The 27,980-nt window shown below is 41.3% G+C and overlaps 1 protein-coding gene across 1 annotated transcript; it reads left to right on the plus strand.

Annotated features, from left to right (window-relative positions):
- The first annotated feature begins 454 nt into the window (after nucleotides 1-454).
- Nucleotides 455-27,936, plus strand: LOC135489632 (nose resistant to fluoxetine protein 6-like). Its single transcript, XM_064775067.1, has 13 exons — nucleotides 455-703; nucleotides 3,019-3,206; nucleotides 3,981-4,159; nucleotides 5,168-5,484; nucleotides 6,160-6,333; nucleotides 10,513-10,606; nucleotides 11,923-12,021; nucleotides 16,015-16,192; nucleotides 18,263-18,342; nucleotides 18,741-18,960; nucleotides 19,607-19,784; nucleotides 21,289-21,431; nucleotides 22,324-27,936. Exons 1-13 carry the CDS (start codon nucleotides 463-465, stop codon nucleotides 22,522-22,524), a joined length of 2,292 nt encoding a protein of 763 aa, XP_064631137.1. The 5' UTR covers nucleotides 455-462; the 3' UTR covers nucleotides 22,525-27,936.
- The last annotated feature ends 44 nt before the right edge of the window (nucleotides 27,937-27,980 follow it).

Raw genomic sequence — 27,980 nt, forward strand, 5'->3', positions numbered from 1 at the left:
AGCATGAATGATACCATAGAATCAGAGAGAGAAATATTCGGAACAATTATGTAGTATTTCTAACACTCAGACATCAGATTGAATCTAACTGCCATCGTTAGAAAGCCTGAATCCATTACGAAACCGCATGTTTGTCCGACATTGCCTGTAATTTAGGGATGGGGAAATAGAGGGCAGCAGCTGCAGTGACGTCATCTTCGCGGAATGCTATTCTCCAGTCACGAAAGGGTTATGAAATATTCGCGCAGGGCTTGTGGATGACAGCACATATCTTTGTACTTCGTACCTCGTCGTTCATCAGCCTAATATAAACGTATAATTTGTTGTTTCATTGCGATGCCACTGCCTGCCCATGACCTACTTGATCGACATCAAACATTATATGTGAGCTATTAGGATCATATCATATCGTTCTGATTCACACTAACGATGTGCGCGTAGGTCTAGTGCTGCTGTGCAAAGATGGTCATGCCCGCATGGTACAGGTTTTTCACCTTTTTTGTTTTTGTGGTGTCACCAAGCTCTGGCCAAGATCCCTTCGCAGCTGTGGTAATGCCACTCGTTTTTGATGGCTACATTGCTGCAGCCTCTGTCTTTCATGATCTATTGAATGCGACCCGCCTCAATGTTACTGAGCGCTGTTTGGAGGAAACCACCATTCTTCTGGAAGGTATCATAAGCAGGCAGATATGGGCGCTGAACGGTGAGTAGAATGTATGTTTTCATTCCTACTGTGGAGTCTGATGGCCAAGCGGGTAACTACGCTGCTTTACGGTCACTTGCAAAAGCTTAGTGGGTGAGGATTGGGTGTGAAGTCCACCCAGATCCAAGATGTCAGTTAAAGGACAAAGGGCACTATTACCAAACTGTCGGATTCCCAGCCACCTTCTAGTTGACATCAACAATTTGTGCATAATATGGAAAAATTCTAAAGCTGACTGAATCGTCACACTGTTCCGTTGTTGACTCCGACTGGACCAGAGTTAGCTCTCCGTGCAGAAATCCTCCCAATCTTGAGCGATGCACTAAAGTAAGGCCGAATCGGTAGACGTCGTCCTGGGTACCCTAAAAGTTACCCAGGACGATCCTGGGTACCTTTTAGGACACTAAAAGTTACCCAGTTTGAAATTCGCGCACTTTTGAAACCTGCCGACGAGGTTCTTGAAAACGGTACTTTAGCGTTTTGCAGTGCACGAATTCATTGGAATTTCGACACCTGTCAAAACACACGTGGTCAAAATGCGAGTTTCTGCCGATGATTTAGATGGCTATTTACAATCTCGTTGAGGGGTCGGGTAGCACAGTAACATACTTGGAGATAGTACGCTTGTTTTTTACGAGTTCAACACCTGGCAAATTCTTTGCGAGGAATTCTTCTAAGCCACCTACAGCACACTGCATCTCAAGCATGTCATCCTTGAGATGCGAAACCCGACCCCTACGGTGGCCCATAGAGGACATGCGTTTATTTTCAATATATTGGAATATTTTTCTTATTACAATGCGTTTTTTCTCTCTCGAATTACAACCGCCGTCGGATTTATTTCTCACCGCCGAAAAAATAATTTCCACCGCCGGGTAAAAAATAATAATTCCCACCACCGCGGTGGAAATTAATATCGACCGCGGTGGAAATTAATATCGACCGCGGTGGAAATTAATATCCACCGCGGTGGGAAATAATATCCACCGCCGTGAAAATAATATCCACCGCGGTGAGAAATGTTTACAAACACGATTGTGGCTGGACTAGTATCAGGTCACGGAGAGTAACAACATAAGAAAGATCGGAGCGGGAGCTAATTCGTTATTGACATCGCAAGGATGAAGACAATTGAAGAGGCAGGTCATTGACATTGTATTATTCAGGTCTACTGCCACAAGCTACTAAATCAAAGCAGGTCCTATCATACAAAGAGCCGGCATCTTCACAGCACAGGACATAGCCTAGCCTAGTAGCTGACCTACCTCTTCAATTATCTTCATCCTTGCGATGTCAATAACGAATTAGCTCCCACTCCGATCTTTCTTATGTTGTTACTCTCCTTGACGTGATACCAGTCCAGCCACAATCGTGGTTGTAAACATTTCTCACCGCGGTGGATATCATTTTCCACCGCGGTGGATATTATTTTCCACCGCGGTGGATATTATTTTAACCGCCGCGGTGGGTATTATTTCCACCGCGGTGGATATTATTTCTTACCGCGGTGGGTATTATTTTCCACCGCGGTGGTGGGAATTATTATTTTAACCCGGCGGTGGGAATTATATTTTTTCGGCGGTGAGAAATAAATCCGACGGCGGTTGTAATTCGAGAGAAAAAAATCGCATTGTAAAAAGAAAAATATTCTAATATATTGAAAATAAACGCATGTCCTCTATGGGCCACCGTAGACCCCTCAACGAGAATGTAAATAGCCATCTAAATCATCGGCAGAAACTCGCATTTTGACCACGTGTTTTTTGACAGGTGTCAAAAATTCCAATGAATTCGTGCACTGCAAAACGCTAAAGTACCGTTACCAAGAACCTCGTCGACAGGTTTCAAAAGTGCGCGAATTTCAAACTGGGTAACTTTTAGTGTCCTAAAAGGTACCCAGGATCGTCCTGGGTAACTTTTAGGGTACCCAGGACGACATCTAGCGATTCGGCTAAAGTAAGGCCCTGCCTGGAGCCGTGCATCTACACCGAGACGTCACGCTATAGATATCGATTTTGCCTTATGCCATATAGCGATTCCTGGGATAGCCCCAATCAACCTCGGTGGCGGATGACTTTATTTGCTATTGCTTTTTTACACATGAAAATGCACTGTGTACATTGGTCCCTTTCCCTGAATTGGCTTCAGAAAATAGGAAAAATAGGAAAGAAAATGCTTAATTTGCAAGGATTCTAGCTTACCAACTCTTCAGCTCCGGTGACCAGGGTTTTCGAATACCCGTCGACATGCCTTTAGTCATTATTTCAGACTTTTTTGGCGTGCAAATATTTTGATTCGCCACATAAACCTTTCAGTTCTAGACTCTTTCGGAAAGCCACCATCAGGTATAAACGAGGGCAAGAAGGTATGGCTTGGGTCGTACGACCAATGCAGAGCAGCAAAGATGAATGACCGAAACATAACGGATGGCGCCCTGGTCGAAAAATTGAAGCACCAGTATTGCCTCGCTACTATGACCTTCTCCAGCACGCCGGGGAGACCTGTAAGTGACCGCTGTTACCATGGCCTTACACCATTATGTCCCACGTGTGATGCTGATTGGCCTCTGAAGGTGGGCCTAATTTTAAACGTTATCCGCGACAGGATACTTCTATATCTTCATTCGATTATTGGCTATTACGAAGAACAGTTTTGGAAACTGATATCTGAAGTAAGGTGGCACTTTTCAATTGCAAGAGCCTTTAAAGCAAAGAAGCAAGATGAATAAAATTCCGGGTATTCGAAAAAGCTGGATCGTTGGACTGCTGGATTCCCTGGATGACTCATGGATCACCAGGATTGGGGATCATTCGGAAAATGGGATATCATAATTATGTGTATAAAAATTGGTTGCTCATCCCGACGCTCAAGTGCACCATGTTGCAAAAATCACAATAATCGGACTCAAGTACATTATCATTCAAGTTCTTCAGCAACAATAAAAACCTTCTGTCAGCTTAGTAGCTCGACGATTTTTCTGGTGAATGGTGGTCTGAGACTGAGAAATCTATGTTGGCAGTGCCAGTGTGTGTACCTGAAGCACATGGTGGGAAATGTTAGGGATTTGGAATTCGGGCAATCAATCCAGGCGGTGGTGATCCATCAGTCACAATCCAGTAAATACTGGTGTCCAGTGATCCAGCCTTTTCGAATACCCTAAAATTCTTCCCCTGGTCACACGAAGGTCCGCCTTTCCTGCCGAGCATTCCAATTCATGAATTACCTAATATTCTAGTATTTAGTATTTATTGTCTGAAGCCACCCTCTTTTCATCCAGAAATTAGAGATTGGCATATGTGTCCCAAGCAGTTGCACGAGAGAAGATGCCAAAGTCTTGACTGGTGTCGGGATAGCCTCATTGGAGGGGAAGAACGTCTCCGACAACACCACTATGATATTATCGGATGTCAAGTGTGCAAAGAACGTTCCTATCTCCACGCCTGCAGTTATTGTTATGTACGTACACCAGAGAGTGTATTATAATAGGCATAGGCAGTTTCCGCAACCTTTTCGAACGATGAAGTACGAAGGCCCGTGGTGTAATCAAGTCATGCACGAATTCATCAACGTGACACGAATGCTGAGCAATAGACATATCCGCGGCAGAATATTTTCGCGACTCAAGAATTCTTTACCAACAAATTTAGAATCGCCTAATTATGACATCGAATAGGCGCTGTAGTGAAGATGTCTACTGTACTCTACTAAAATCCACTATCGATTGGGTTCAATGTGAGGACTAATTAAGCCTACAGCACTCAAACATGTCAAATTTGAGCATTAATTAGACAAGGGGAAATAAGCAACTCTGAAAACCGTCTTCGAAAACATACACACTTTGTACTTTGCCTCGTGATCGTAACTGACGAAATACTCAAAAAGCCCTGTCGTGCATAAATTCCGCCTGGAATGTTGGTCATTTGGTTTGCAAAGATCATTTTGAGCTCTTTTTTATTTTGAATAATTGTCTCAAATTCTGACATGTCTCATGAAAACGCTAGAGTAGGTCTTCATCTTAGTTTGAACTTTACACGCACATGACGCAGGGGAGACAGGTTTTGCCACAAGGACTCTCTGATACGCAGGAGAGAAAGTTTCTGATAAGGGACTCTCTGCGGATAATGAGATATGAATTGTTTCTGATCTGCCACATTAAGAATTTGTTCAATACTTCCTCATATTGTATACAAAGTTCTTTATGGATATACACTTCAAATAATAAAGTCTCCAATGTTCGAAGTGTTTCTTCTTCGTCTTCTGGCGTCGGAATGGCACTCCTTGTGAGTGTGTGAAACCATGTACAAGTACATGTATGTGAATAGAGTTTGGTATGCCCTAGGAATGTCAATCCTTTATCTCTATTTGCAGACTTTATTATTTGAAGTGTATATCTATTAAGAACTTTGTATACTGTATCACACTTCAAAAATGCCAATCAAGAAGTTCTTCATATTGACTTTTCAGAATCATTCTTTGCCTCTATGGCATCCTCATGTTAAGCGCAACATGCTACGACATCAGATTGACTCGCCAAAAGGAAGGTCGTGGATGTTTGTGTTTTAAGGCCAGGAGAACCTCGAGCATAGAATTGAAAGATCCGATCAAAGATGGCGGCATATCTCAGCTTGATGGCGCTGCCGACAATCAAGTAGATGGTCAGATGTGTGGGGGCAGCAAACCCGTACCGCTGATTGCCCGCGCTGACGAAGGCAAATATGAGATCGATGAAAGTCCTGGACACGAAGAAAGAATGACCCAAGAAAGTCAGGATGGATCACGAAGTAAGAGTGAATTCCACGCCGAATCACTCCTTTTTTTCCCGCACCTTCTTCGATTTTGATAAATTTGTCATGCAGGCGGGCATCAAAGAAAGACCGCGACACACCACATTTCAGCTCGTTCAAATCAATTCTTTTGCGTATCTTCGATTAGCACTTTTACATTTTTCTTGAAATAACCTTTAAAAGGTCATGACCTACACTTACACAATCTAGATCTTTGGACCTATCCAATGGTACCAAACTTGTGTCAATAAAGCCTCGGTTGATGAATAGACTGCTCTGATTAAATGTGGGCTTGGGGTATTAGGATATAAATGAAGAAGACAAAATATACTTCTTCTGACCACTTTATATAGTGTGATGAGTTGATCATGCATTCTGTGGGCAGAACGCCAATGGGTGGTAACACCAGATTTGTCCAAAATATCTGACTGAGGGTGGGCCCATGTAATCTACAGTAGAACCTCTCTATTAAGGATACCCTAGGGACTGACAAGTGCTGTACTTAATAGAGAGATGTCCTGAATACAGAGGTCAAACTTGAATGGAAACAACCAAAATGGGACAAAAACTAGTGTCCTTGATATAGAGAGGCTGTTCTTGATAGAGAGGGTGTCCTTGATAGAGAGTTGACGGCTAAGGGAGGTTCGACTGTATGTTTTTCTTTCTCTCCAGGTCTACCCAGCAGGCTGTTGATAGCTTTCTCCGCGTACACTAACGGAAAGAAGTTACTGAGCACTGACCAGCCGGACGATACCCTCCCTGTCCTCCATGGCATCCGCTTCCTCAGTATGACATGGATAATATCAGGCCATGCACTTTTTTGGGTTTTAATCACTGGTGGCTACGGTAAGTGAGCCCACGTAAATGCATCCATATTTTTGTCTCCGTCTCCAGATCTGGTTCGACTGTTGCTCAAATGTACTGAGTACGGAGTGAAAGGCGGATATATTTTAGTAAACCCAAAAGTATGTGTCCAGTTCCTAGGTTTAGCATGGATTATATCATGCAATGAACTCTTCGGGGTTGCTTAACTGGCGGCGTTGATCGGTGATGAGTGCGCCTTCAGTAAATCTGTGCAAGTTCCTGAGTGTTCTTGTCTCTCGTCTGAAGACATTCGGTAAACGCCGGGTGTATGACGTTAATTGTATGGCAAGCCAAAGCGGAAAAAATGCAGGACTTCATTTGTACGTATAAGAACACACATTTAACGTCAGGACCTTTCATTTTCTTATCTAAATCTCCTTTTTTCCATACTTTAAAACAAAATCGTATCATAAAATTTTTTTAAAAGGGCTTTTTATTCATCATGGCTTCATATTTTCATATCTGTACACTATCATCGATCATGTCAAAAATATTTCGTTCTGTAAAAAGATTTTTCATATTAATTTTTTTTTCGTTTAGTAAAGACATTTTTTATATACAGAAAAATGTTTATCATACAAATATTTTTATCATATCAGAAAGTTTTTCGTTCAGTAAAAACATTTTCATACCAGGAGCAAAAACTGATGACGTTTGGTACTATTGTCGTGTTGCAAAAATGATTCCATGCTTCATATTGTAATCCTCCTGTATCATTCAATTCCTCCCGAAATCTAAGTCGTGTACCAATAATATACATGGTATAAAGATGAAAAAACTTTAATTCTATGGTAGGCTCTTCAATTTTTTTATGATATGATTTTTTTAAGTATGGAAAAAGGAGAATTTAGATAAAAAATTAAAGGTCCTGACGTTAAATTTGTGTTCTTATACGTTCAAATGAAGTCCTGCATTTTTTCCGCTTTGGCTTGCCATATAATTGGCACTCAAATATGAGGCACTTTGCCGTTGAACCTGGGGACGATCATCACATCGACCGTTTTAGGAGTTCACTAAAGATATTCCTTTTAAAAAGTTGTATTTCTTAAATGGGTGAAATTCTGGATATACGTTTATTTAGTGGAATAGTATTTAGCTTTAATTAATTAATTTATTTATTTATTCGTGTAAAATACATGTACAATATTTGATATAACATGACAAGACATTGGATTATGAACAAAATAAAACGTACATGCATTACACTGGTAACCATGTAGGTCGAGACCTATTATATGGCACCAGATAATATGGGTTGTGTCGTCGGGGTGCCGGCGACATGCGCACTAAGTGGGCCGACAGTTTGCACAACGGCAGAAAGTGACGAAAGTGCACATGTCGTCGACATCCAAACGATCCAACCTGTCAAAATAATAAACATTAAGGGACGATTTAAAATGCATTTTTTTCAAATTATGTAATTGGACCGGGAGGCTGTTCCACAGCTTCTGTGTCCTCACCCAGTATGAGGCACCGAACGTCTCCGAGTGGAATCTCGGCTGCGCCAGTCGTAAACCGTCGCCCCTTACAGCCGGGGTTATATAAAAACGTGCATTAAAATCCAGGACATTATAATAAGAATCGTGCATAAAAACTAGATCCTTGATTTCCCGACGGTACGACAGGGGCAGCAGAGACAACGCTCGCAGACGCTCCACATATGGCATATCAGGGCCTAAAATGTGACGAGTCACCCTCCGCTGGACACGCTCTAAAGTTTCAAGATCACGTCGCACATGTGTGTCGAATACCACCGTACCATATTCAAGGCGACTACGCACAAGTGATTTATACAACATGATATTCAAATTAACGTCTGCAGTACGCCCGCATACACGCCTGATCATACCCCACATTCTACTTGCACTGCTTGCAATACCATTGACATGAGATGACCATGACAGGTCCGAAGAAAAGACAATACCAAGATCATATGCCTATTGACTATCATGAGCGCCATTGAAAGTTATTTATTTCGGTGGAAAGGGTGCCTTATACATATTATCTACATTTTTCACGGTGGGTTAAGGTTTCGGTTTGCCTTTACAAAAATACGTGCTTACCTGGAGAGGAAGTGACAACACAAAAGAAATCAACAAAATATCAGCTTATTTTAAGGGGCGTGAGGCCGACATTTATTGTTTTTATCCGTTTATATCCCTCCAACACTGTAATGGAACGGCCTTGGTTCTATTGTGTTACGAAAGTAAACCAATACCTTTAACACCGTGATTTTTATCATATCTTCTACGGTGTTAGGTTCCTCCTGACCATGACGAATCATATCAGACCGGGAATTCCCAGAGTCCAATAATGGACTTAAAGGACAATTGCCATTATCATTGCAGTATCTTTGTTCTTCTGTTGGTTCATCAGTCAACTATTTTTTAAACGCGTTTGATGCTTTTCCGAATTTGTTTCAGCTCTTAGATAGTAGAACAATGCGTTATTCGTTATTTCTATTGCGCACAAGTCCTGGCGCGAAAGACCTTTCCCGCCACGTGAGTGCACGCCGCGATCCGAGTTCACGTCACCTCTTCTATCAAGATGCAACGTCATATCCATTTATCGTCGCAGTTGCGGGGTAATCAAGCGGCATCAGCGTAATGTCGGAAAAATCGGTATCAGTACCATGACCTCAAGGGGTAGATCCTAGCTCCAGGAAAAGGCCTCACTAGTTCATTGTTCCACGTGGGAAACGTCCATGCGTGGAGACCTAACTCGGGTAGGAGAGGCTAAGATTTTCGATCCGAGAACGAGAATAATAATAATAATAATAATAATTTATTATATTAAAAGTGCTTTTGAATGAAAATCATTTGCAAAGCACTGTACAATTTAAAAAACCACACATAGTAAAAGAGAAAAATTGTACATAGAGATTAAAACATTCATAGAGATTAAAACATTTAGGTGCTGGTGTCGAAGTGTTCAATAAAAAGGTGAGTTTTGAGATGTTTTTTGAAGGCGTTGGTGCCAATGGGATCACGCATCCAGGCCGGAAGTGAGTTCCACAGCCTTGGCGCCAAGTTCCCCAGGCAACGGTCTCCGAAGACGCCCCTTGTCCGTGGTATGGAAAGGAGCCAATGGTCCTCGGAAGACCGAAGCCTGCGGTCCGGGGCACGAAGACTGAGGAACTCCTTGAGGTACTCCGGGCTTTGGTCATTATGTAAGACCTGATGCGTCAGCAGCAGCACTTTATACTGGATACGTGATCTCACTGGCAACCAGTGCAGCTCCTTAAGTACAGGGGTGATGTGTTCCCTCTTTTTGGTCTTACTTAGAAGCCTAGCAGCTGCATTCTGAACTTTTTGTAGTCTTGAAAGTTCACACTCCGGTAGTCCTAATAGTAAACTGTTTTGAAAATCTAATCTTGATGTTACAAGGGCATTAATTACACGGGCACAAGTTTTATTGTCAAGGTGTCTACGGATCTTTGAGATTTTGTGAATTTGAAAATAAGCACCCTTGACAACCTTTGACACTTGTTTAGACATTTCCATATTTTCATCGAAAATTGCTCCCAGGTTCCTGACCAGGGCAGAAGCCTGGATAGCGGATGGTCCAATGTTAATGACCGGCAGTGGCTTGAGCTTCGACAGTTTACGTTTTGAAGCAACGATAAGAAATTCTGTCTTCTCATCATTGCCCTTGAGGTGGTTTAGGCCAAGCCACTTGCGTACATGGGGTGGTATTTTGACGATAGATACCGTATTGCCTGTTGTCAGAAATGAACTGAAACAGTGTGTTTGCCTAAAACAGTAATAATACAAAACAATCAGTTTGACTTGATGACGTCAACCAGATAAAAAAAAACACCTAGTTCTCGGATCAAAATCTTAACATCGGAAAAGCGCGATAATTCATGAAGTCAGATTTTTTATTTTTCCTTTTTTTGTGCAATTTGTTGATGGAAACTACTTATGTAGAATAGGAGGTGACTGGGCAGCCGACAGCTGGGTAATATTGCCCTTAGTAATGCCAATGCTCCTTTAAAAAGCTATCTGCATCTATTATTGCCTCTACGCTATTTGTTCAGGTTCAACAGTAGTACGCGCAGTGTTTTTTTGGGGAGGCAAAATATCGTAGTCTTGTCCACCAACCAACTACGACAATGGAATATACGCGCCTTTAAAATCGTCTTCACATTGACTTTTTCAGATAATTTCAAGGAATTTTACGGAATGATGCTGACAGGAAAGTATTTGGGACTCATTTCTGGGAAATTCGCGGTTGCCACATTCTTCCTATTAAGGTAAATGAACTTTGCAGTTCAGGTGGGCGAGTTTCAAAAAGTTAATTCCGTCCGATTTTTTTATTGTTCAGTTCCGTCGCTATCTGTAAAAAAATCGGCCCAACTAAAATCATGGAAAATTGTGTCTAGTATGGCTTGAGGAGTATATCAATGTTTTAACCCAATAACGCCTGACAACACGTGCAGTTTTGAGTAGACGGAACGATAGCTTTCGCCAAAAACTTAAAGGGACAATATAGGCAGCAGCTAGGCAGGCAAGATAAAGTTACACAAAGTCGCCAATAGGGGTCTCTCATATATCACAGTACGCGGAAATGATTCATTGAGACAAGACCACCATTGAATATTCATAGGTTTGAGGATTCAGACGTATCAATTAGACGCGAGTATGTTTTTTAACTGTCAAGTGCATATTTGGAGAGGTATTGAAAAGATATTTGGTGTGGCAAGTCTACAGAAATAAAGAAATTATTTGATGGAAAATTTTGCTAATTTGTTTTGAGATTTATCTGCCAGTTGGCTGAATAGAGTGGAAATATCAACGTCTGTTCAATTTGTTGATTATCAAAAAATGTCCATGGTCAACTACCAGTTTACCTAGAGGGTCTTCAGCAGGTCTGAGGCAATGACATTAAAAGTACAGGCTTACAGCATGGGATTAAAACATTATACAAACAACACAAGGTCTACTGAAAGGTTTCAGGACAGATCGGGGTTAAAGTGTTAAGTCGGATGATAACCTATATTGTAGTTGATATCAGACTATAAACCCTAAACTTTGAACTTTAATTGGAAGACTCTAAATGAAAGGCACATCCGGTATAGTGAGTTTTCGCAAATCCCCCGAAACGACGACGCGAACGCCTGTCCTATTGTTCAACATCGTGATCAGGAGCTCGAACAATGGGATAGGCGTTCGCGTTAGCGTTTCGGGGGCTTTGCGAAAGCACCCGTCAGCCATTTACTGCTGAAGCCTTTGAGGCACAACATTTTTTTTTCATTTTCACAAAAACAATCATCCTATTGCATTGCAGGATAGATATGAATGCTTTGCATTGAAAATGATAATGATTTTCATCACATTTTGCGTTCTAAATTTTTCACAAATTTTTAGTGGGGTCCTCTGCTGGGAACCCCTGACGTCACTGAAAAATTTCCAGAAAAATGAGAAGTACAGTCAACCTTAAGGAAACCTCCAGACTGACAAATGCCACCCTGGTTGTAACACAGATGTCAAATTAGAGACCGAAATCACTGTCCCGAATAGAAAGGATGTCCTGCTTACGAGGTAACCTTAAGTTGTCTTCTCTCTGCAGTGGTACTCTGTTATCATACCACTTTCTGCCTTTAATGAGGGAACTTGGCGGACCGAGAAGAGTGAATTGGTGCTACTATTTCTTTCATCGCTGGTGGAGGTGAGTGACAATGACACCATGCCTTGTGTTATGGATCGTATGAGGTATGGGTGACTTTTGCGCTTTTTGGATCTAGCTGTCAAAGATATGATCCCCAATATAAAATAAAGACATGGTAATTCCTAAATCTAAAACAAACACGGTAAGAGCCATGGTTAGAACACAAAAATACATTGTGTGTTATTCTAAAACATCTAGATTTATAATGAACCGCAGTTTACAGTGTAAATGCACTATGCGCCTACGGTGCCACGTTTTATTTTCAGCGGTGATGGTTGGGCAACCATAACCGCTTGGGTTGGTGCAAAATATGGAAGCAGTCAAAAAGCATTTAAAACTACATTAAACGTTATCTAATTTGAGGTGTTGTAGAATAGAAATTGACACCTCGCTGTCGGCATTGATTGTCTCACCAAAACCGCTTGGGTGGAGCTAACACGTTGGCCAAAACCGAGGCGTACATTTTAGCTCCAACCTCACTGTTTTGGTGAGACAACCGACACCTCCAGTTCGGTATCAATTCCTTAAACCCAGTTAGATACGAATTTACACACCCCAGTACAACATGCGCTGCAGACCTGCTACATGTATGAGTGAGGTTCAGGTGAACTCTCGCCTTTCTGATGCAGCGGTCAATCAGATGTCTGTACCCCCCCCCCCCCGGGGTCAGCGGTCGACACGCACTCGACGTCGAGTTTGTGTCGAGTGCTGTGGTGCCTGATTATTTTCAAACGTCGAGTTTCTGGCGAATGGGATTGGGAAAGGTGTCGAAAATTCGACGAATGTCTGGGGTAGCCGGATTTTGCAAATGTCGAGTTTCTGTCGAGCGATAAACCACAAGAAATAAAAATTAAAAGAAAATGCGGATCGTCGGCTGACGCACATGTTACGCACAGAACCGGAAAGATGGCTGCCGGCAGCAAAAGGTTGCTGGTAATTTTTTCGTTCGGAACCAGTCTCATTCATTCACATTACTGAGACTGGTATGTCACGACATTTCTCTCGTCACGAACTATAGATTTGGGGGCGTTGGCTTCCGGTGTCTGGTCACGTGGTTTATCGAGTTTTTCAAATAAAACAGTAATTTCAAAACCGATTTCGACAAAAGAATATTAGCTTACTTAATCTGTAATGATGAAATCGACCAAAAAACTCTAGTACTTACTCCAAATATTTATTGTGAAAACAAACTCCTTTTTGAAAATGAGAAGGGGATTCCCATAAAAATCCTCGTGCCTACAGAATACCAGAGCGTTCAGTATTGCTCAGTGCAGTGTACATCAGCTGTACATTGGGCTTCCTTCCTTATAGTGAATCGACGCATCCCCCTCGACCCTCCGCTAGCGCGCCGTAGGGTCCAGGTTACCTGGACTGATTTTTGTAGTGTTTACGACGGTTTTTTACAAAATATGTTGCTCTAACAATGAAATGTGAATAGACTTAATGTCTGTTCTCCCCTTCGGGCATGGTGAAAAAATAGTGAACTCTGGTCTCAATTGATTTGGTGAAAAGTGAGACCCTGATGAAATAATGCTTGGCAATTAGTGAGAAAGTGTCGAGTTCTGACCGTCACTTTTTTTCCAAGGGGTGAATAGGTGTCGAGTGTCTGACCCCCGGGGGTACAGACATCTCATTGGCCGCTGCATGACTCGATAACGGCCATTGTGTGACATCTTCAAATTCGACTGAGTACACGAACGCTTTGACATTGATGTAATGCCACTAGATGTCCCCAGCTACTCAAACATGTTTTACATGTATATGGTTTCGCTGGCCTCACGGTGGATAACTGCATCCAGTGTGGGGATTCGGAAGCAAATCACTGTCCGCTGGTGTCACCGAAGCGGCTAGCAGACGACACCAAATAAATTGAAAGCAGGCAGATTCAACCGGAAAAATATCCTGTTCTATGGCACTCGACGTGGATTTGCTTGTTGGTATTTCTAGATGATAGCTTAAACGCACCTGTTTATGATAGATTTTATTGATGATGCTATCCTGAATAAGTAGATAAATCGGTGTTTTCCAAGCTCTATGCCAAATTAATTGCACAATTTGCGCTTATTTCTACCATAATTGCCTGAGTTGTGGAGATTATTGCACGGGCTGTGTTGTGTAGCATATTCACCAGAATAAGATGATGTGATAACAAGCACTTGGCTCTAAGTATTTTCATAACGTGACCAAAAATACCACTATGGTTACATGTGGACACTTTCATGACTGCGATAGATTATACGAATTCATTGAAAATTGCCCTTCAATGGACTTGACACCCGGACAGGGTATTTTTTAGACTGTCAATGATTGACAGATGCCATGAACTAGCAGCTGCATGGCATGATCATGATGAAGGTCACATTGTGCATCTCTGACATTGCATTTTTTGAGATGCTGTTTTGAATTTGACAATGACTGCGATAGATTATACGAATTCATTGAAAATTGCCCTGCAATGGACTTGACACCCGGACAGGGTATTTTTTAGACTGTCAATGATTGACAGATGCCATCAACTGGCAGCTGCATGGCATGATCATGATGAAGGTCACATTGTGCAACTCTGACATTGCATTTTTTGAGATGCTGTTTTGAATTTGACAATACTCAAAATATTCTATAAAGTGACTTAAAATGCAAAAATATGCGACAGACTGTCCACTATGGCTATCTCTGTGCACCTCTGTGACTGTCAGCTATGGTTATACCATTAACATAATCTATCGCTGAGAAAATACTTTTCAAAAAGCGGTTCACTTTTTGGGGCACCCGATGTATATACATTTGGACTGAGACCGACCCCAGGGACGCCCAGTGATTGTGCAGAGTGAGGCAGTCATTTTATTTCGCCAGTCAATACGATGGCCTATTAGGCATATGGCATATTCGAAGAATTTTGAAGTTTTTCATAAGCATAGGGATTAAACTTGGTATTTAACGTAGGCCAATAGCTGGCAATTATATCAATCAGATTAGAATTGGAAATACACATAGAATATGGGATGGTGGTACAGCTTTGTTAAATGTATTCATTTAAGAAAAAAACAAGTATTTTCGTAATTTGCACTGTTGAGTAAAGGTTTTATAGTATCCCTTAACACTGCATCTCTTTGCCTCTTCCCAATTCCTGGCCTGTATAAAAGCTAAGGTGTGTAGTTAGGGTGCGGGGGGGGGGGGGCATTTGCCTGCCCTTTTTACGTTCTCAGAATAAACAGAGTGGACCCCCCCCCGTCATGCCAGAGGATAACAGTAACACTATCAGAAACAAATCCACATGATGGAGACAGGGTGATTTTCAAGTTAGCCTACGCCGTTTGTAAAAATGTTCGAATTTGTAATTGAATTTAAAAATGTCCAATTGCGGAAATATGTACAAAATATAAATTTGTGTAGACTGATATACAAATGCTATGAATACCAAGTTTAAACAAATTAGTATTTACAATAACTGCACTACGGCATTGTGTATTAGTGGATTTCTATTTAACTGGACCACAAGAATTACGAACGGTGTACCCCTTAAAAGCCTGGGATTAACCCCACATAATGGGAAGGCCCGAAATACCATTCATGGCAGCCCAAAATACACAGTTGAAGAAATAGAAAGTTTGATTACACCATAATAATTTATCAAAAGAATCAATGAATTTCATTAAATATAAAATGTACAATACAAATATACATGTGTACGTTACAGGCCACCGTATAAATCATAGCAAACTCATCAACTCCGAAATTCCTTTCGGTTTTTCCTCGCATTATCAATATATGCTGGAATCATACATGTCATGCTGCCAAATACGTCACAATCTCTATTTGTAAAAAGTATTTGATTTTATCTTCAATCATACGTTTTGGCACTTTTGTTCCGAATTTACAAGTTTAAAAAAAATGACTGGTGACTGGTGACTGGTGACTGGTGACTGGTGACTGGCGAAATAAAATGACTGGCGGAATATCCACACTCGATTTTACAATGCACTTCTTCTTCAGATTGACCCCAACGATGTTCCTGGTGATGGTCCCGTACATCTATCTCTTCCCATACTGGGTAGATGGACCAATTTCCCTTCTGTTTGGGACCAAGGATCAACCAGACCAGTGTATGAACCATATATCATTGATTTGGAAGAACTTTTTCTACCTAAGCAACTATTTTTATCATGATTCGGTAAGCTGTATTAACTAAAGCGCCAGTCACACCTTACCCGAGGCTTTTTCGACATCCTCACGGTTTCTCCAACTTTTTCCTGATTTATCCGACAAAAGTCCGACATTATCAGACTTTCCCTAAAAGGTCGGATTTTTTTTTAAAAACCACTCAGAGTGACCCAAAGTGTAAATGCTTATTACATGATATGTAGCTCAATTAGGTCCCATATTTTTTAATGGACTTTGTCTTTTATTTTGATATCACAGTAATTGATTACCAGTCTTAGATCACTGAAACTAGAGTATTACTTGAAGTAATTACTTTTCGGCGAAAAAACTTTTACAATAAGCCGGTATTTATCACTCTTAAGGGACTTGATTCCACTTTTGGGTTACCCGCTTCGGTCACCGGCGGGGCAAAACAACACTTGAGATTTACAAATTACTCTCTAAAAACAAACGAGTGAATTCTCTCTCTTTAAGAGCGAATTCTCGCTCTTTGAAAGAGCTGTATTAGTGATCGCTCTTCACAGAGCGAAATTCGCTCTTATGAAAGAGTGAAACTATTCGCTCTTTTAAAGAGCTAAAACCGAGCGAAATTCGCTCGTTGAAAGAGTGAAAGCATTCGCTCTTTTAGGAATGGTCCCGAGTGATAAAAGTTTCCATTCGCTCGTTAAAAGAGCGGTCATGCACTTCAAACGAGTGAAATTATTCGCTCGATAATTCGCTCGGGCCCTTCCTCAAAAAAAATCCCCAATAACATTAATAGAAAATGAAAGATTTGAAAAATATGGGTCCGCCTCTTCCGAGGATCGAACCCACTCCACCCAGACTCAAAGTGCAGACACCCACTGTCTTCCTGATTGAGCTACGTCCCCGGCGTACACCTACGTCGGTTATGCGACAATTATAATTCTTGACACCAGTTTTTATTGCCTATTGCAGTAAAATAAGTGTTATATCCCGTCAGCAAATGAATAAAGGACTCTTTTATGAAAAGAATTGGTAAGAAGCCAGGAGCACAGTGCAATGTACATTGTAGCCTGCGGCTGCCCTCCTCCTAACATCATTACGCCCTGTCGCGAGGGCCATCACCAGGGGCCAAGCCTCCAATGGCTCCATCCATGAGGGCCTAGCAGACGACGGCGGCTGGATTATGCAAAGCCATAGTTGGTTCTTATTCAAAATTAGAAGAGGACATGGAAATGCCCAGGGGAATGGCTGTTTTAGGCCTACATGGCCTACGTGTAAGATGTACAGCAGATGGCTGTCGTCTGAAATCTTCTGAGCCCGCCACAGAAATCGGGTCCAAAACTGTACACGGAATCAAAATTAAGATGAGTTTTGCAGCTAACTTTGTTCTACATTGATAATATGTGGATAATAATTCAGTAATTACCCTTTATAAATCCTTTAAAAATCGAAACCGGTAGAAATTTGGTCCGATCAGTGACAGTGGCCGCTTCAGTGATGGCGAATGTCATGGGTTCAGTTCGCTCTTTCATGTCAATTTGTTTACGGGATTGTTGAAATGCGCGCCATTTTTTCGCTCGTTTGCCGACTGACGCGCGAAAATCCGCTCGTTGTCCCCGCTCTTATTCTCCGCTCTTTTGAAAGAGTGGATTGGTCACCCAAACAGCGAGGGCCTAGAATAATCAGATAAATTTCACTCTTTTTGAGCGAAAAGCTATTAGCTCTTTTGAAAGAGTGAGAAATTCACTCGTTTGTTTTAAGAGAGTACCTGCAAGCTAGCGCATCTGGAGGAGTGGACATAATCGATTCGCCAACTGCACGTGCGGGTGGTTATTGGTTAAATTTAGTAAGCTTTTTGCAGCTGGGGCGACTAAAGTGGCTAGCAACTCTTATAGTGGAATCAGCCTTTTAATAGAGAGTTTTCGCAAATCCCCCGAAACGTCCATGGGAACGCCTATCCCATTGTTCGACTCCGTTATCAGAAGACCAAACAATGAGATAGGGGTTCACGTAGGCGTTTCGGGGAATTGCAAAAACTCCCTAAGTCTTCAATGACGCCTATATATCATGCTTGCAATACAATGAATAAGAATTGGCCAATATTTCAATTTTGCAGTGTATGGGCTGGACGTGGTACCTAGCTTGTGAATGGCATTTCTACTGTCTCGCGCCAGTTGTGCTAATACTCTTTAACAGGTGAGCGTATTCTTCCGTTAAAATGGAGCTGCGATACGTTCCACTGATAGGAGTTCCAACATAGGCCCAATGACGGTGGGTCCAATAAAAATGAACGTATGCAGCAAAGTCCAAACCCCTTTGTGTAACCGACTTCAGAAGTCTGATAAATAAGAATAGTTCCCTAATTCTAATATAAATTATTTGATGTACCATCCAAAAATTTATGACAGGTTCCATCCATGGATCAATGATGGGCCCATGGAAGATACGACCATGAGTTCCATCCATGGATCTATATACGGGATACTCCATCATATATCTATGGATGGCCCATTGATGGAACGTTGATGATTAATCCCCTGTCATGCATGGACACTTTTGCCTGTGTGTTGTATCGTGTCTTTTTACTATAACAGGAGCTGGAAGGCCGGGCTTGGTGCGGTCATCTTCTGTGTAATAATGCAGTTCACGAGTACAGTTGCGGCTACTCTTGTGAGAAGTTACGTGTATGGTTTGCCACATGAGGATGACATCACCTACTTCTGGAGTGTGTTTCGGTTCGCAGATTATGCGATTGGTCTTGGCCTAGGTTATATGTTAAGGGACGCGAAAGGACGGAAGATAAAATTTAGCCGGGTAGGTGCTCAATGAATACAATGGGATGGTGACACAGAGCGCAATTGAATAGCAATCAGTGCAACAATGCAGTTTTGGTCCACCTCAGATCGAAATAAATCGGGTTTATCAATGAAAACTAAATTAAATAAATAATTATAAATAACACTTAATATAGCGCCTTTTCACTGAAACAATGTTCAAAGGCGCTCACAAAAGTCAGAAATATGTCACTCGCAAAATTGTCTCATGTTAAAGTACCGTGTCTTGAGCAACGTCCTAAAACTGTCGATGGTATTGTCAGTTCTTATGTTTATCGGTAGAGTATTCCACATTCCGGGCGCCACTGTCACGAATGCCCTTCCCGAATGTCTTCAGCTTAAAACTTGGAACTAGCTAATTAGTACATGTATTCACCCTTAGGGTCACTCTGAGCTTTGGCTCAAACTGCATTAACCCCATTTAGCATAGGCATTTGATCTCTAATGCCTTATTTTGGGAAGCCCTTAGTATTTTTCAAAAGTCTTCTAGAAATCCTACCTTCAGGAAAAAGTTGGACTTTTGCCGGATAAAATCAGGAAAAGGTTAGAGCAACCGTTAAGAAGTCGGGGAAAGCCTCCTACTGGTCATTTCATGAAAATAATGTTCGTTCTTCTTCGTTTCACAGTGTAAGAATATAATCGCGACCATCTGCATGATATTTCTCTGGTTTCCGATTATTTTCCCCCTGGATGAAGTCTTTAAAACAAACCCAGTTGTGGTGGGTGTCTGGCGTGGTCTGAAGAGATGGTGGTGGAATGTCGGAGTTGCCTGGATCATCTATGCATGCAGTACTGGCAATGGAGGTGAGTAAACATTACAATCGTGTCATACAACTTGGAAGTAAACACTGTGGGTAAAGGTATTGGTTTGCCTTTGTAACACGATAGAAGCAAGGCGCTCCGAATATTTTGAGGGGTACAGTCGGATAAAAAATCATAGATGCGGGCCTTGACACCCCCAAAAATGATCTATTTTTTATCCACTGTGGTAAAGAATTCCCCCGAGGGTAGCACCAATCATGAGTAAAACTGTAATGACAGCAGAAGTGCTAGTTGAGCGCTTTGCAGTAAATTGTCATGCTGTAGCTTTTATGAATTTTATCAAAAATGATATTGGTTTCCTTTTTTTGGGTCACCTTGTATAGTTTTGCTGTAATTTTGTAATTTCTTTCGCTTTTAGAAACATCAGAATACGCTAACAATCGAAAAGCCTTGGAAGAAGGCTGATTTGTAGTCGTTGGAAGTAAGACTTGGTTTTGTCATTATGCCATATAAAGGTGACCCAACAATATATTCCTAATTACTAAGGTCTCCACTAAAGATTTGATACATATCATCATCAGTTAATGCATGACCTTCACACAAAGTTTCAAGCCCCGGGGTCAAACAGTCTTAGCCGTATGTGATTCTTCTTTACAAACTCTTAAATGCCATTTGTGAAATTTTGACGATTCTTTCCAAAATTGCACACCACCTGAAGCATAGTGCGAAGGTCGTGAATCAGGCCTCATTTGATATCGTGCATCTCTCCTGATTCCCCTGCAGCAGGCTGACCTTCTGTGCCTATCTCATCCATCCTATCAATTTAGGTTGGATGCCTTTCCTTCCTGGCGAGCGCTGATTCCCCTGCAGCAGGCTGACCTTCTGTTCCTATCTCATTCACCTTATCATTACAGGTTGGATCACAACCTTTTTATCCTGGCGAGCGCTATTTCCACTCAGCAGACTGACCTCCTGTGTCTATCTCATCCACCCTATCATTCCAGGTTGGATGAAAGCCTTTCTATCACGGCGAGCGCTGATTACACTCAGCAGGCTGACCTTCCGTGCCTATCTCATCCACCCTATCATTTCAGGTTGGATCACAGCCTTTCTTTCCTGGCGAGCGCTGAATCCCCTGCAGCAGGCTGACCTTCTGTGCCTATCTCATCCATCCTACCATTTCAGGTTGGATGACAGCCTTTCCTTCCTGGCGAGCGCTGATTTCGCTACAGCAGGCTGACCTTCTGTTCCTATTTCATCCACCCTATCATTCCAGGTTGGATCAAAGCCTTTCTATCCTGGTGAGCGCTGATTCCACTCAGCAGGCTGAACTTCTGTGTCTATCTCATCCACCCTATCATTCCAGGTTGGATGAAAGCCTTTCCTTCCAGGCGAGTGCTGATTCCACTCAGCAGGCTGACCTTCTGTGCCTATCTCATTCACCCCATCATACCAGGTTGGATCACAGCTTTTCTTTCCTGGCGAGCGCTGATTCAATTCAGCAGACTGACCCTCTGTACCTATTTCACCCACCCTATCATTCCAGGTTGGATGACAGCCTTGCTTTCCTGGCGAGCGCTGATTCCACTCAGCAGACTGACCTTCTGTGCCTATCTCATCCACCCTGTCATCATGTTCGTCTACCAGTACGGACGCAGGACACTTTTTCATGCTACAGAATTCTCAATCGTAAGTACTGTTAAAGCGTTTAACCCGGGCAATTGTTTCATTTTTTCATCATCGCGAAAATATATATAATAACTGCTTACGTACCTTCTATGGTTTTTATACGCCCGTCGCAAGAGGTCAAAGTTTTTTAAGGTCACAGAGGTCAAAGTTCATGTCAAAATATGGTAACCACTGCAGCTATTGATCCCAATCTCTGTCAAGATTTGTTTTCGTGACCCTTTGATAAGACAGTAGAACAATGGGAATCTAAGCCTAAGTGCGAGAGGGTTTTCTTCAAAGACGATCACCCCGGAGAATCAAAATCCTGAACTCCGGGCATTAAGTGCCAAGTACTGGTTCAGAGTCATCTGGTATACCTGAATTCCGAGTCCCTTGAGCGATTGAGCGTCTAGGGAAACAGCACTCCCTTCCTTCAAAGACGCGATAAAGTTCTAATTCAACTTGTGCATTCGGATCTAGGTATCTTGGGGAACACGATAGTTGAAGTTTCACATTAAAGGTTCCGTAGTATGGGCTGCGATAAGTGAAAAGCTTTTGACGTTCATGCTCACTTTACGTTATTTTGCTTCGTCACGCCGCCCAAGCAGAGGTGTGATGCTTGAAATTAGCCCATAGCAGGCCCAGTATCTCTTGATCCGAATGTACGCGTCGATTAAATACTTCTACTTGTATATTTAGGTATGCCGTGGGAGAGCCATTATTGCGAGGAAACCATTGAAGGACTCGGAATTCAGGAATACCAGACGACTCGGAACCTGTTCTTGGCACTCAATGCCCGGAGTTCAGGATTTTGATTCTCCGGGTTGACGATAGACCGTGCATTGGACTAGGGCTGAATTCTTTTTACTGCAATGACGTTATGATTATCTATTGTTCCTTGCAATATTTTCAGTACTACCTAATGATAGGCCACATCGTGGTGACGTACATCCTCTCTTTCCCTGTGTACTTGGCATTCGAGGCGCCAATCATCGGCATAGACAAGGCATTCAAGGCAGGCGGCTGCACGTGGTGGAGACGAAGGAAGGCCAGCCAGCGCCAAGGGGGAGATGGCAATGGACAAGGGAATTCGGAGGAGAACCACAAAGATTAGAAAAGTGTCGATAAGGGTGACAGTCAGTGCGGCACTTCAAGCCATGAACTTCCGCATGCATGTACTTTATTATACAGAATATCTATTACTATCTATTACTCTGAAACTAATGATCGGATTGCAACCAAATTTCATGTGATTATGTATCTATGTACAAATCCCCAATTTTCATTCTAATCCGATGACAAATCGCCATCTTGAAAATTCAGCGAAGTCCTATATTACTCCTAAACTGTTGAACAGATGTCAATGAATTTCCATGTGACATGTACATGTACATTCTACAATACAATTACCCTGAATTTCATAAACAATATGGCCGTCAGGTGGTGGCCATCTTTCAAGAAAATCTTATTATGCCTAAATTAATGATTGACAATGTGTCTATTTTACTCTCTACGATTATCCCTGAAATTCAGTCAACTTGCTATACGTTGTCGTCGGCGTATGTTAGCGCGGCATGTATGTTGGCGTATGCTAGCGTGGCACCATCAACCAATATTGCCGCCAGGTGGCCATCTTGAAAATTAAACAAAGTCTTATTACTCCGATACTGATGATCTGATTGCAACCAAATTTCATTTGATTATGTATCTATGTACTCTCAACAATATCCCTAATTTTCAGTCTTAATCCGATGACGACCGCCAGGCCGCCAGCTTGAAAATTAAACAAAGTCCTATTACTCTAAACTGATGATCAGATTGCAACCAAATTTCATGTGACTATATATATATGTTTTCACCACAAAACCTTTGATTTCCAGTCAAGTCCGATAACCAACACGGCCACCAGAGGGCCATCTTGAAATTAAACAAAGTCCTTATACTCTGAAACTAATGATCGGATTGCAACCAAATTTAAGGTGATTATGTATCTATGTACTCTCGACAATATCACAAATTTTCAGTCGAATCCGTAAACCAATATGGCCGCCAGGCGGCCATCTTGAAAATTAATAGCCCTGCCCAGGCTGATATTTGAATTCTCCATTAAACCTGCACTACCTTACCACTCCCTCTAAGATCGCAAAATTGACATCAATGACCAAGACTGTTCTCCCCATATCGACTGCAATTGACATGCATTGTCTTAAACTGCAGCTATTGAACTATCTTCAGTTTAATTGGAGAAATAAGACTAGATTTTCACGAATAGTTGAAAAAATGAAAAACTAGCAAAAAATTGTGAAAAATTGTGAAAAGTACATTATTGGTGTGATAAATCTAATCGCATGGAATACCTTAATTTCCACTTTTAAGGTTTAACCCTTACCGATTTACAGTTTTCCGAGAAAAACTGACTTTGTAATGGCCAGGGCGTGCCAGTAAAGGTTAATCTCATGTACCTACGTACGTCAGATATCGGGGTGGAACCTGATCACAGTTCCCCCATACTTCTTTATCACATGAGAAGGAATCCTCACTTTATCACAACTCATTTTGAGATGAATTTTGTTTCATAGCTGTACCAATGTCTCCATCCAGACCCCAGAGCTAGATTTGCGCTAATGTCCCTGAGTTCTCTCGATCTCCTTACTGCTTATTTCTCAACTAATCATGATGAAAGGTTCATGTTGGTTTTTTATGTGTTGATCAACTCCTGTGCCAAGTATGATTGCAAAAATCCAGTCAAATATTTGATCTATCCAGGTGATCTCCCAAATGACCATTCATTATCTTTATCGTTTCTGCATTATCTTTAGGCGCTCGATCAGAGTTAAATAATATGGTATCTTTTTGCGAGACGTTTTGTCCTCATCGTTTGTGGCTCTGGAACGCAAATTAATGATCGAATTTTTTTACTTTTAATTTTTATCGAATCTTGTTTCGAGAACAAATTCAATGGGATATTCTCATTTTAGTGACAACCATTTTTTTACGTATGTTTGTACATTAAGGTATTTTGTACATTGAGTTCCGTCCGAGGTTCTCGATAGAACCAGAGTCTTTCAAATAAAGAGTCAGGCAACTAGGAAACATATGGTTTCAACATCAAAGCCACCGACCATTCCGAAAGACGCGCGTTGGGACAGAACTCTCACGTGGTACACCCAAGCCAATTCCGCACAACTGGACTTTGAACAATTCTTCGATCAGCTGAACTTGGCCGTTACAAACACAGCCCGTTTTAAAGCAAACGCCTGCTTTAAAGTCACTGATCTCTATTAAACTATTTAGAAATAATGTCAAAGATAACATTTATATGAAAAGCGATATGTTTCGCATTATGCTTTTCGACAGTTCTGAGGAGAAGTGATGGCACGGGTTCTTTGTTGTCATCTAGTGGAATAATATTATTAATTTTGACCGCCTACAACTAGTTTTATAGCAGGTTTAAATTCGCGTTCGCGGTAAAAAAGAAAAAAGCATGAAAAAATGCAAAACGTCTCGTTTTTTGTGGTAAGATGTTCACATGTTTAGAAATCCCATATCATGTCTATCAGAGTTTTTCTGATTTAATGTAACTGTCATTTAATGAGATATTTGATAGTTCTGTGATTTTGAAGCCCAGTTTCAAGTTTGTTTAGATTAGAAAACGGTTCGTTTCCCATCGATGAGCTTGTTTTGGTACACAGATAAGCGCAAAGTTGTGTAAGGTATACCGTTCCCATATTGTTTAACACGCAATTTGACTTAAACCTTACAAACATTTATGATGTGTACAGCAATAGAGCCACCTCATAAGAAACAATTTACAGTACATGTATATGTTACCATTAATTACAACCTAGTTATGGATTTTTTTATAACAAATTGCAAAGAGATGTGAGTGCATGCAGCTTAATTCTGGTTTTATTATTGTTTTGTTTGGCAATTAGTAGCTAATCAACACATCTGCCTAAATTCTTTATATATCGTTCTTATCAATATAATTCATATTGTATGTCTTTGTAACCCGATAAATCATATGTGTACCTCATGTAAAAATCTTTCATTGAATATTGGTCGTTCCAACATTGTTTTGCACCTCGGTTCAGTTTGTAGCTGAATTAAAAGGGCTTCATTATGGTTCCATGCAGTTGTCTTAACACATGGTTCATTGTCAACGGTTCATAAATTTAAGAGTGTTATGTTAAAACTGGGAGGGTTACTTTCAAGCGGTTATGGTGGCACAGGATGGTGCTCCAGCACTTCGCCTTCGCGCAGTTCATGAAACCTTGACGGCCACTGCTTTGTTCGGAGAACGAGTAATCGCGCTGAACCGCCGAGTGGAGTGGCCACCAAGGTCACCAGATTTGACTCCCTGTGATTTTTTTCTTTGGGGGTACCTAAAGAACAAGATTATGAGACTAGCAGAAGTGAGATCTCGCATAATTCGGGAGGTCAATGAGTTGAGGGACAATCCAGGATGGTGACATGGGCTGTTCAGGATATGTGTCGACGTAGTCAAATGCATCCAACGAGTGTTGTGTTGTTGATCATTAATCATGCTTTGATTCTCAGCCACGTAATGTGGCTTAATGTCAAGCTTGAATTTCCCTACTTGGAACAAGGTGATTTCTGCATGTCTTTTTCAAGACCATGGTGCTTAGTCATGCATTACAGGTTGAACGTCGCAATGGTGTCAACACAAAGCTCATAGCTTCTACTTTACTGTGCTGCAATGAGAGAAGTTGAAGAAAGCATGGTTTAAAAATATTAACCCATTTTGCTAGGATTTTTTATGAGACACCCTGTATTAAACATTTTCCCTATTGTGGAGTGAAACTGAACCTGTGGTTTCTCAGTTCTAAAATCGCGACAGCATTCTAGCCAACTCCTAGCAAGCAACTACAATGTTGTTAGAATGATTCATAAAATCGTTTTATGGAATGTAATTTAGTTGATTTCTGACAAGTACCCAACTAGGCATTTTGAATCGTAATTGCGATGTAAGGATATGTTAAGTGTACTTCTTCTGCTGCACTTGTTCAACTCTGCAACATACTTTCAGAGTCATATTTTGCAAGTAGATTTGAGTATTGTGTACAATCCTAGAAGTTTAATACAAAAACAACTGTTCATGGTATTCAACATACATGTAGGCATTGGTATGTATTATGCATGTAAATACTGTAAATCATACAGTTCAGTACATCTGCCATCAACATTTCTTGAATTTATCGAAGGTTTTATTCTTATGCTTTTCAAGTAACGCCCATTTTTGTAAAAGTCTACCCTGCTTGAACATGGAGTGGGCCAACCCAGATGCATCCATGTGTGAATTTTTTCTTCTACACATGGCCAACCCTGCGTTGCCTTTTCCGAGCCAGGATATTCCTAATGTGTTCGTCAAAGTAGACACCAATAACAACCGCGCGGCCAACGACCGGGAAAAAACATAACTTAGAATGCTGCCTTCTAAGAAAATATTATGTGGCATGGAAGGTCCCAAGGAGAGGAGCTAATTAGTATTCACACCTTGGGTCAGTCTCATCGCAACACATCTCATTTACCATTCAACGAAGGCCTTTGATCTAGTTTGGGAAGCCCTATCATTTTACACAGGTTTTCTGAAAATCCGACCTCTTAGACAAAGTCGGACCATGGTAAAAGTCAAAAATACCTGCGAGGGTGAAATATTACTTTGATAATTCTTCTGGCGTGACATTGCCCTTATTTATACATGTACTTTGCCTGCTCCTTGGTTCGATTGTTAGAAAGCATGTAGCTCATAACATCATGCTGACATGTTGTTACATGTCCAGTGATGTACATGAAACAACATGTCAACATGATGTTATAAGCTAACATGCTTTCTAACAACCGGGCCCAGGACTGTCTCCTTGTGACTTTGCCTAGGCATATTCTTTCAGTTTGAAGATCAATGATGGCATTCTTAGGGTCCTCACGGTCTAAGGTAGGGGGTCCCAGGGGTCTGGCTGGACCGACTCGATTTCTGACCTACACCTGCTTGCTTATTTCTCCATGCCAAGGTTTTTTTTATCAGATTTCTGCCTAATATATCATGTTCTTATGTTAGGTGAAGTCATTTATGAATGAAATATACATAAATAACTCACTGGGGCCAACATTTGAGTAAAATTTGAAATAGAAAGTTTGATGATGAGCGTTTGAAGCGAGACCGCTTGACGGTCAAGAAATGTGGAGAAAAATTGTATTTTTTTCCAATGAACACCAAACATTTTTATTTCTTAATATTTTCGATGAAAATGCTTCAAATAAAAATGCTTTAAAATAGGTGTATGTTCATAAAAAGACTCAAACCTTGAAACTATCAGCTGTAGACCATTTAAAAAGACGAAGGGGGGGGGGGTGTACGAAGCCAGCGAATGATGGAAATGATATTGAGAATATGTGCATGCATATCACTTCATTTTATTTAGGAAATGATACACTTTTTAATACATTTTGAAGATGAGAAAAAAGATGTTTTGGGTGCGTACGCACGCAAGCCTTAGAACCCCCTCCCCATGTACGCACCCTGTACTCTCAGCTGTGGGCTCACCATCC

Source organism: Lineus longissimus, chromosome 6 (assembly GCF_910592395.1).
Source record: "Lineus longissimus chromosome 6, tnLinLong1.2, whole genome shotgun sequence".
NCBI lineage: Eukaryota > Metazoa > Nemertea > Pilidiophora > Heteronemertea > Lineidae > Lineus > Lineus longissimus.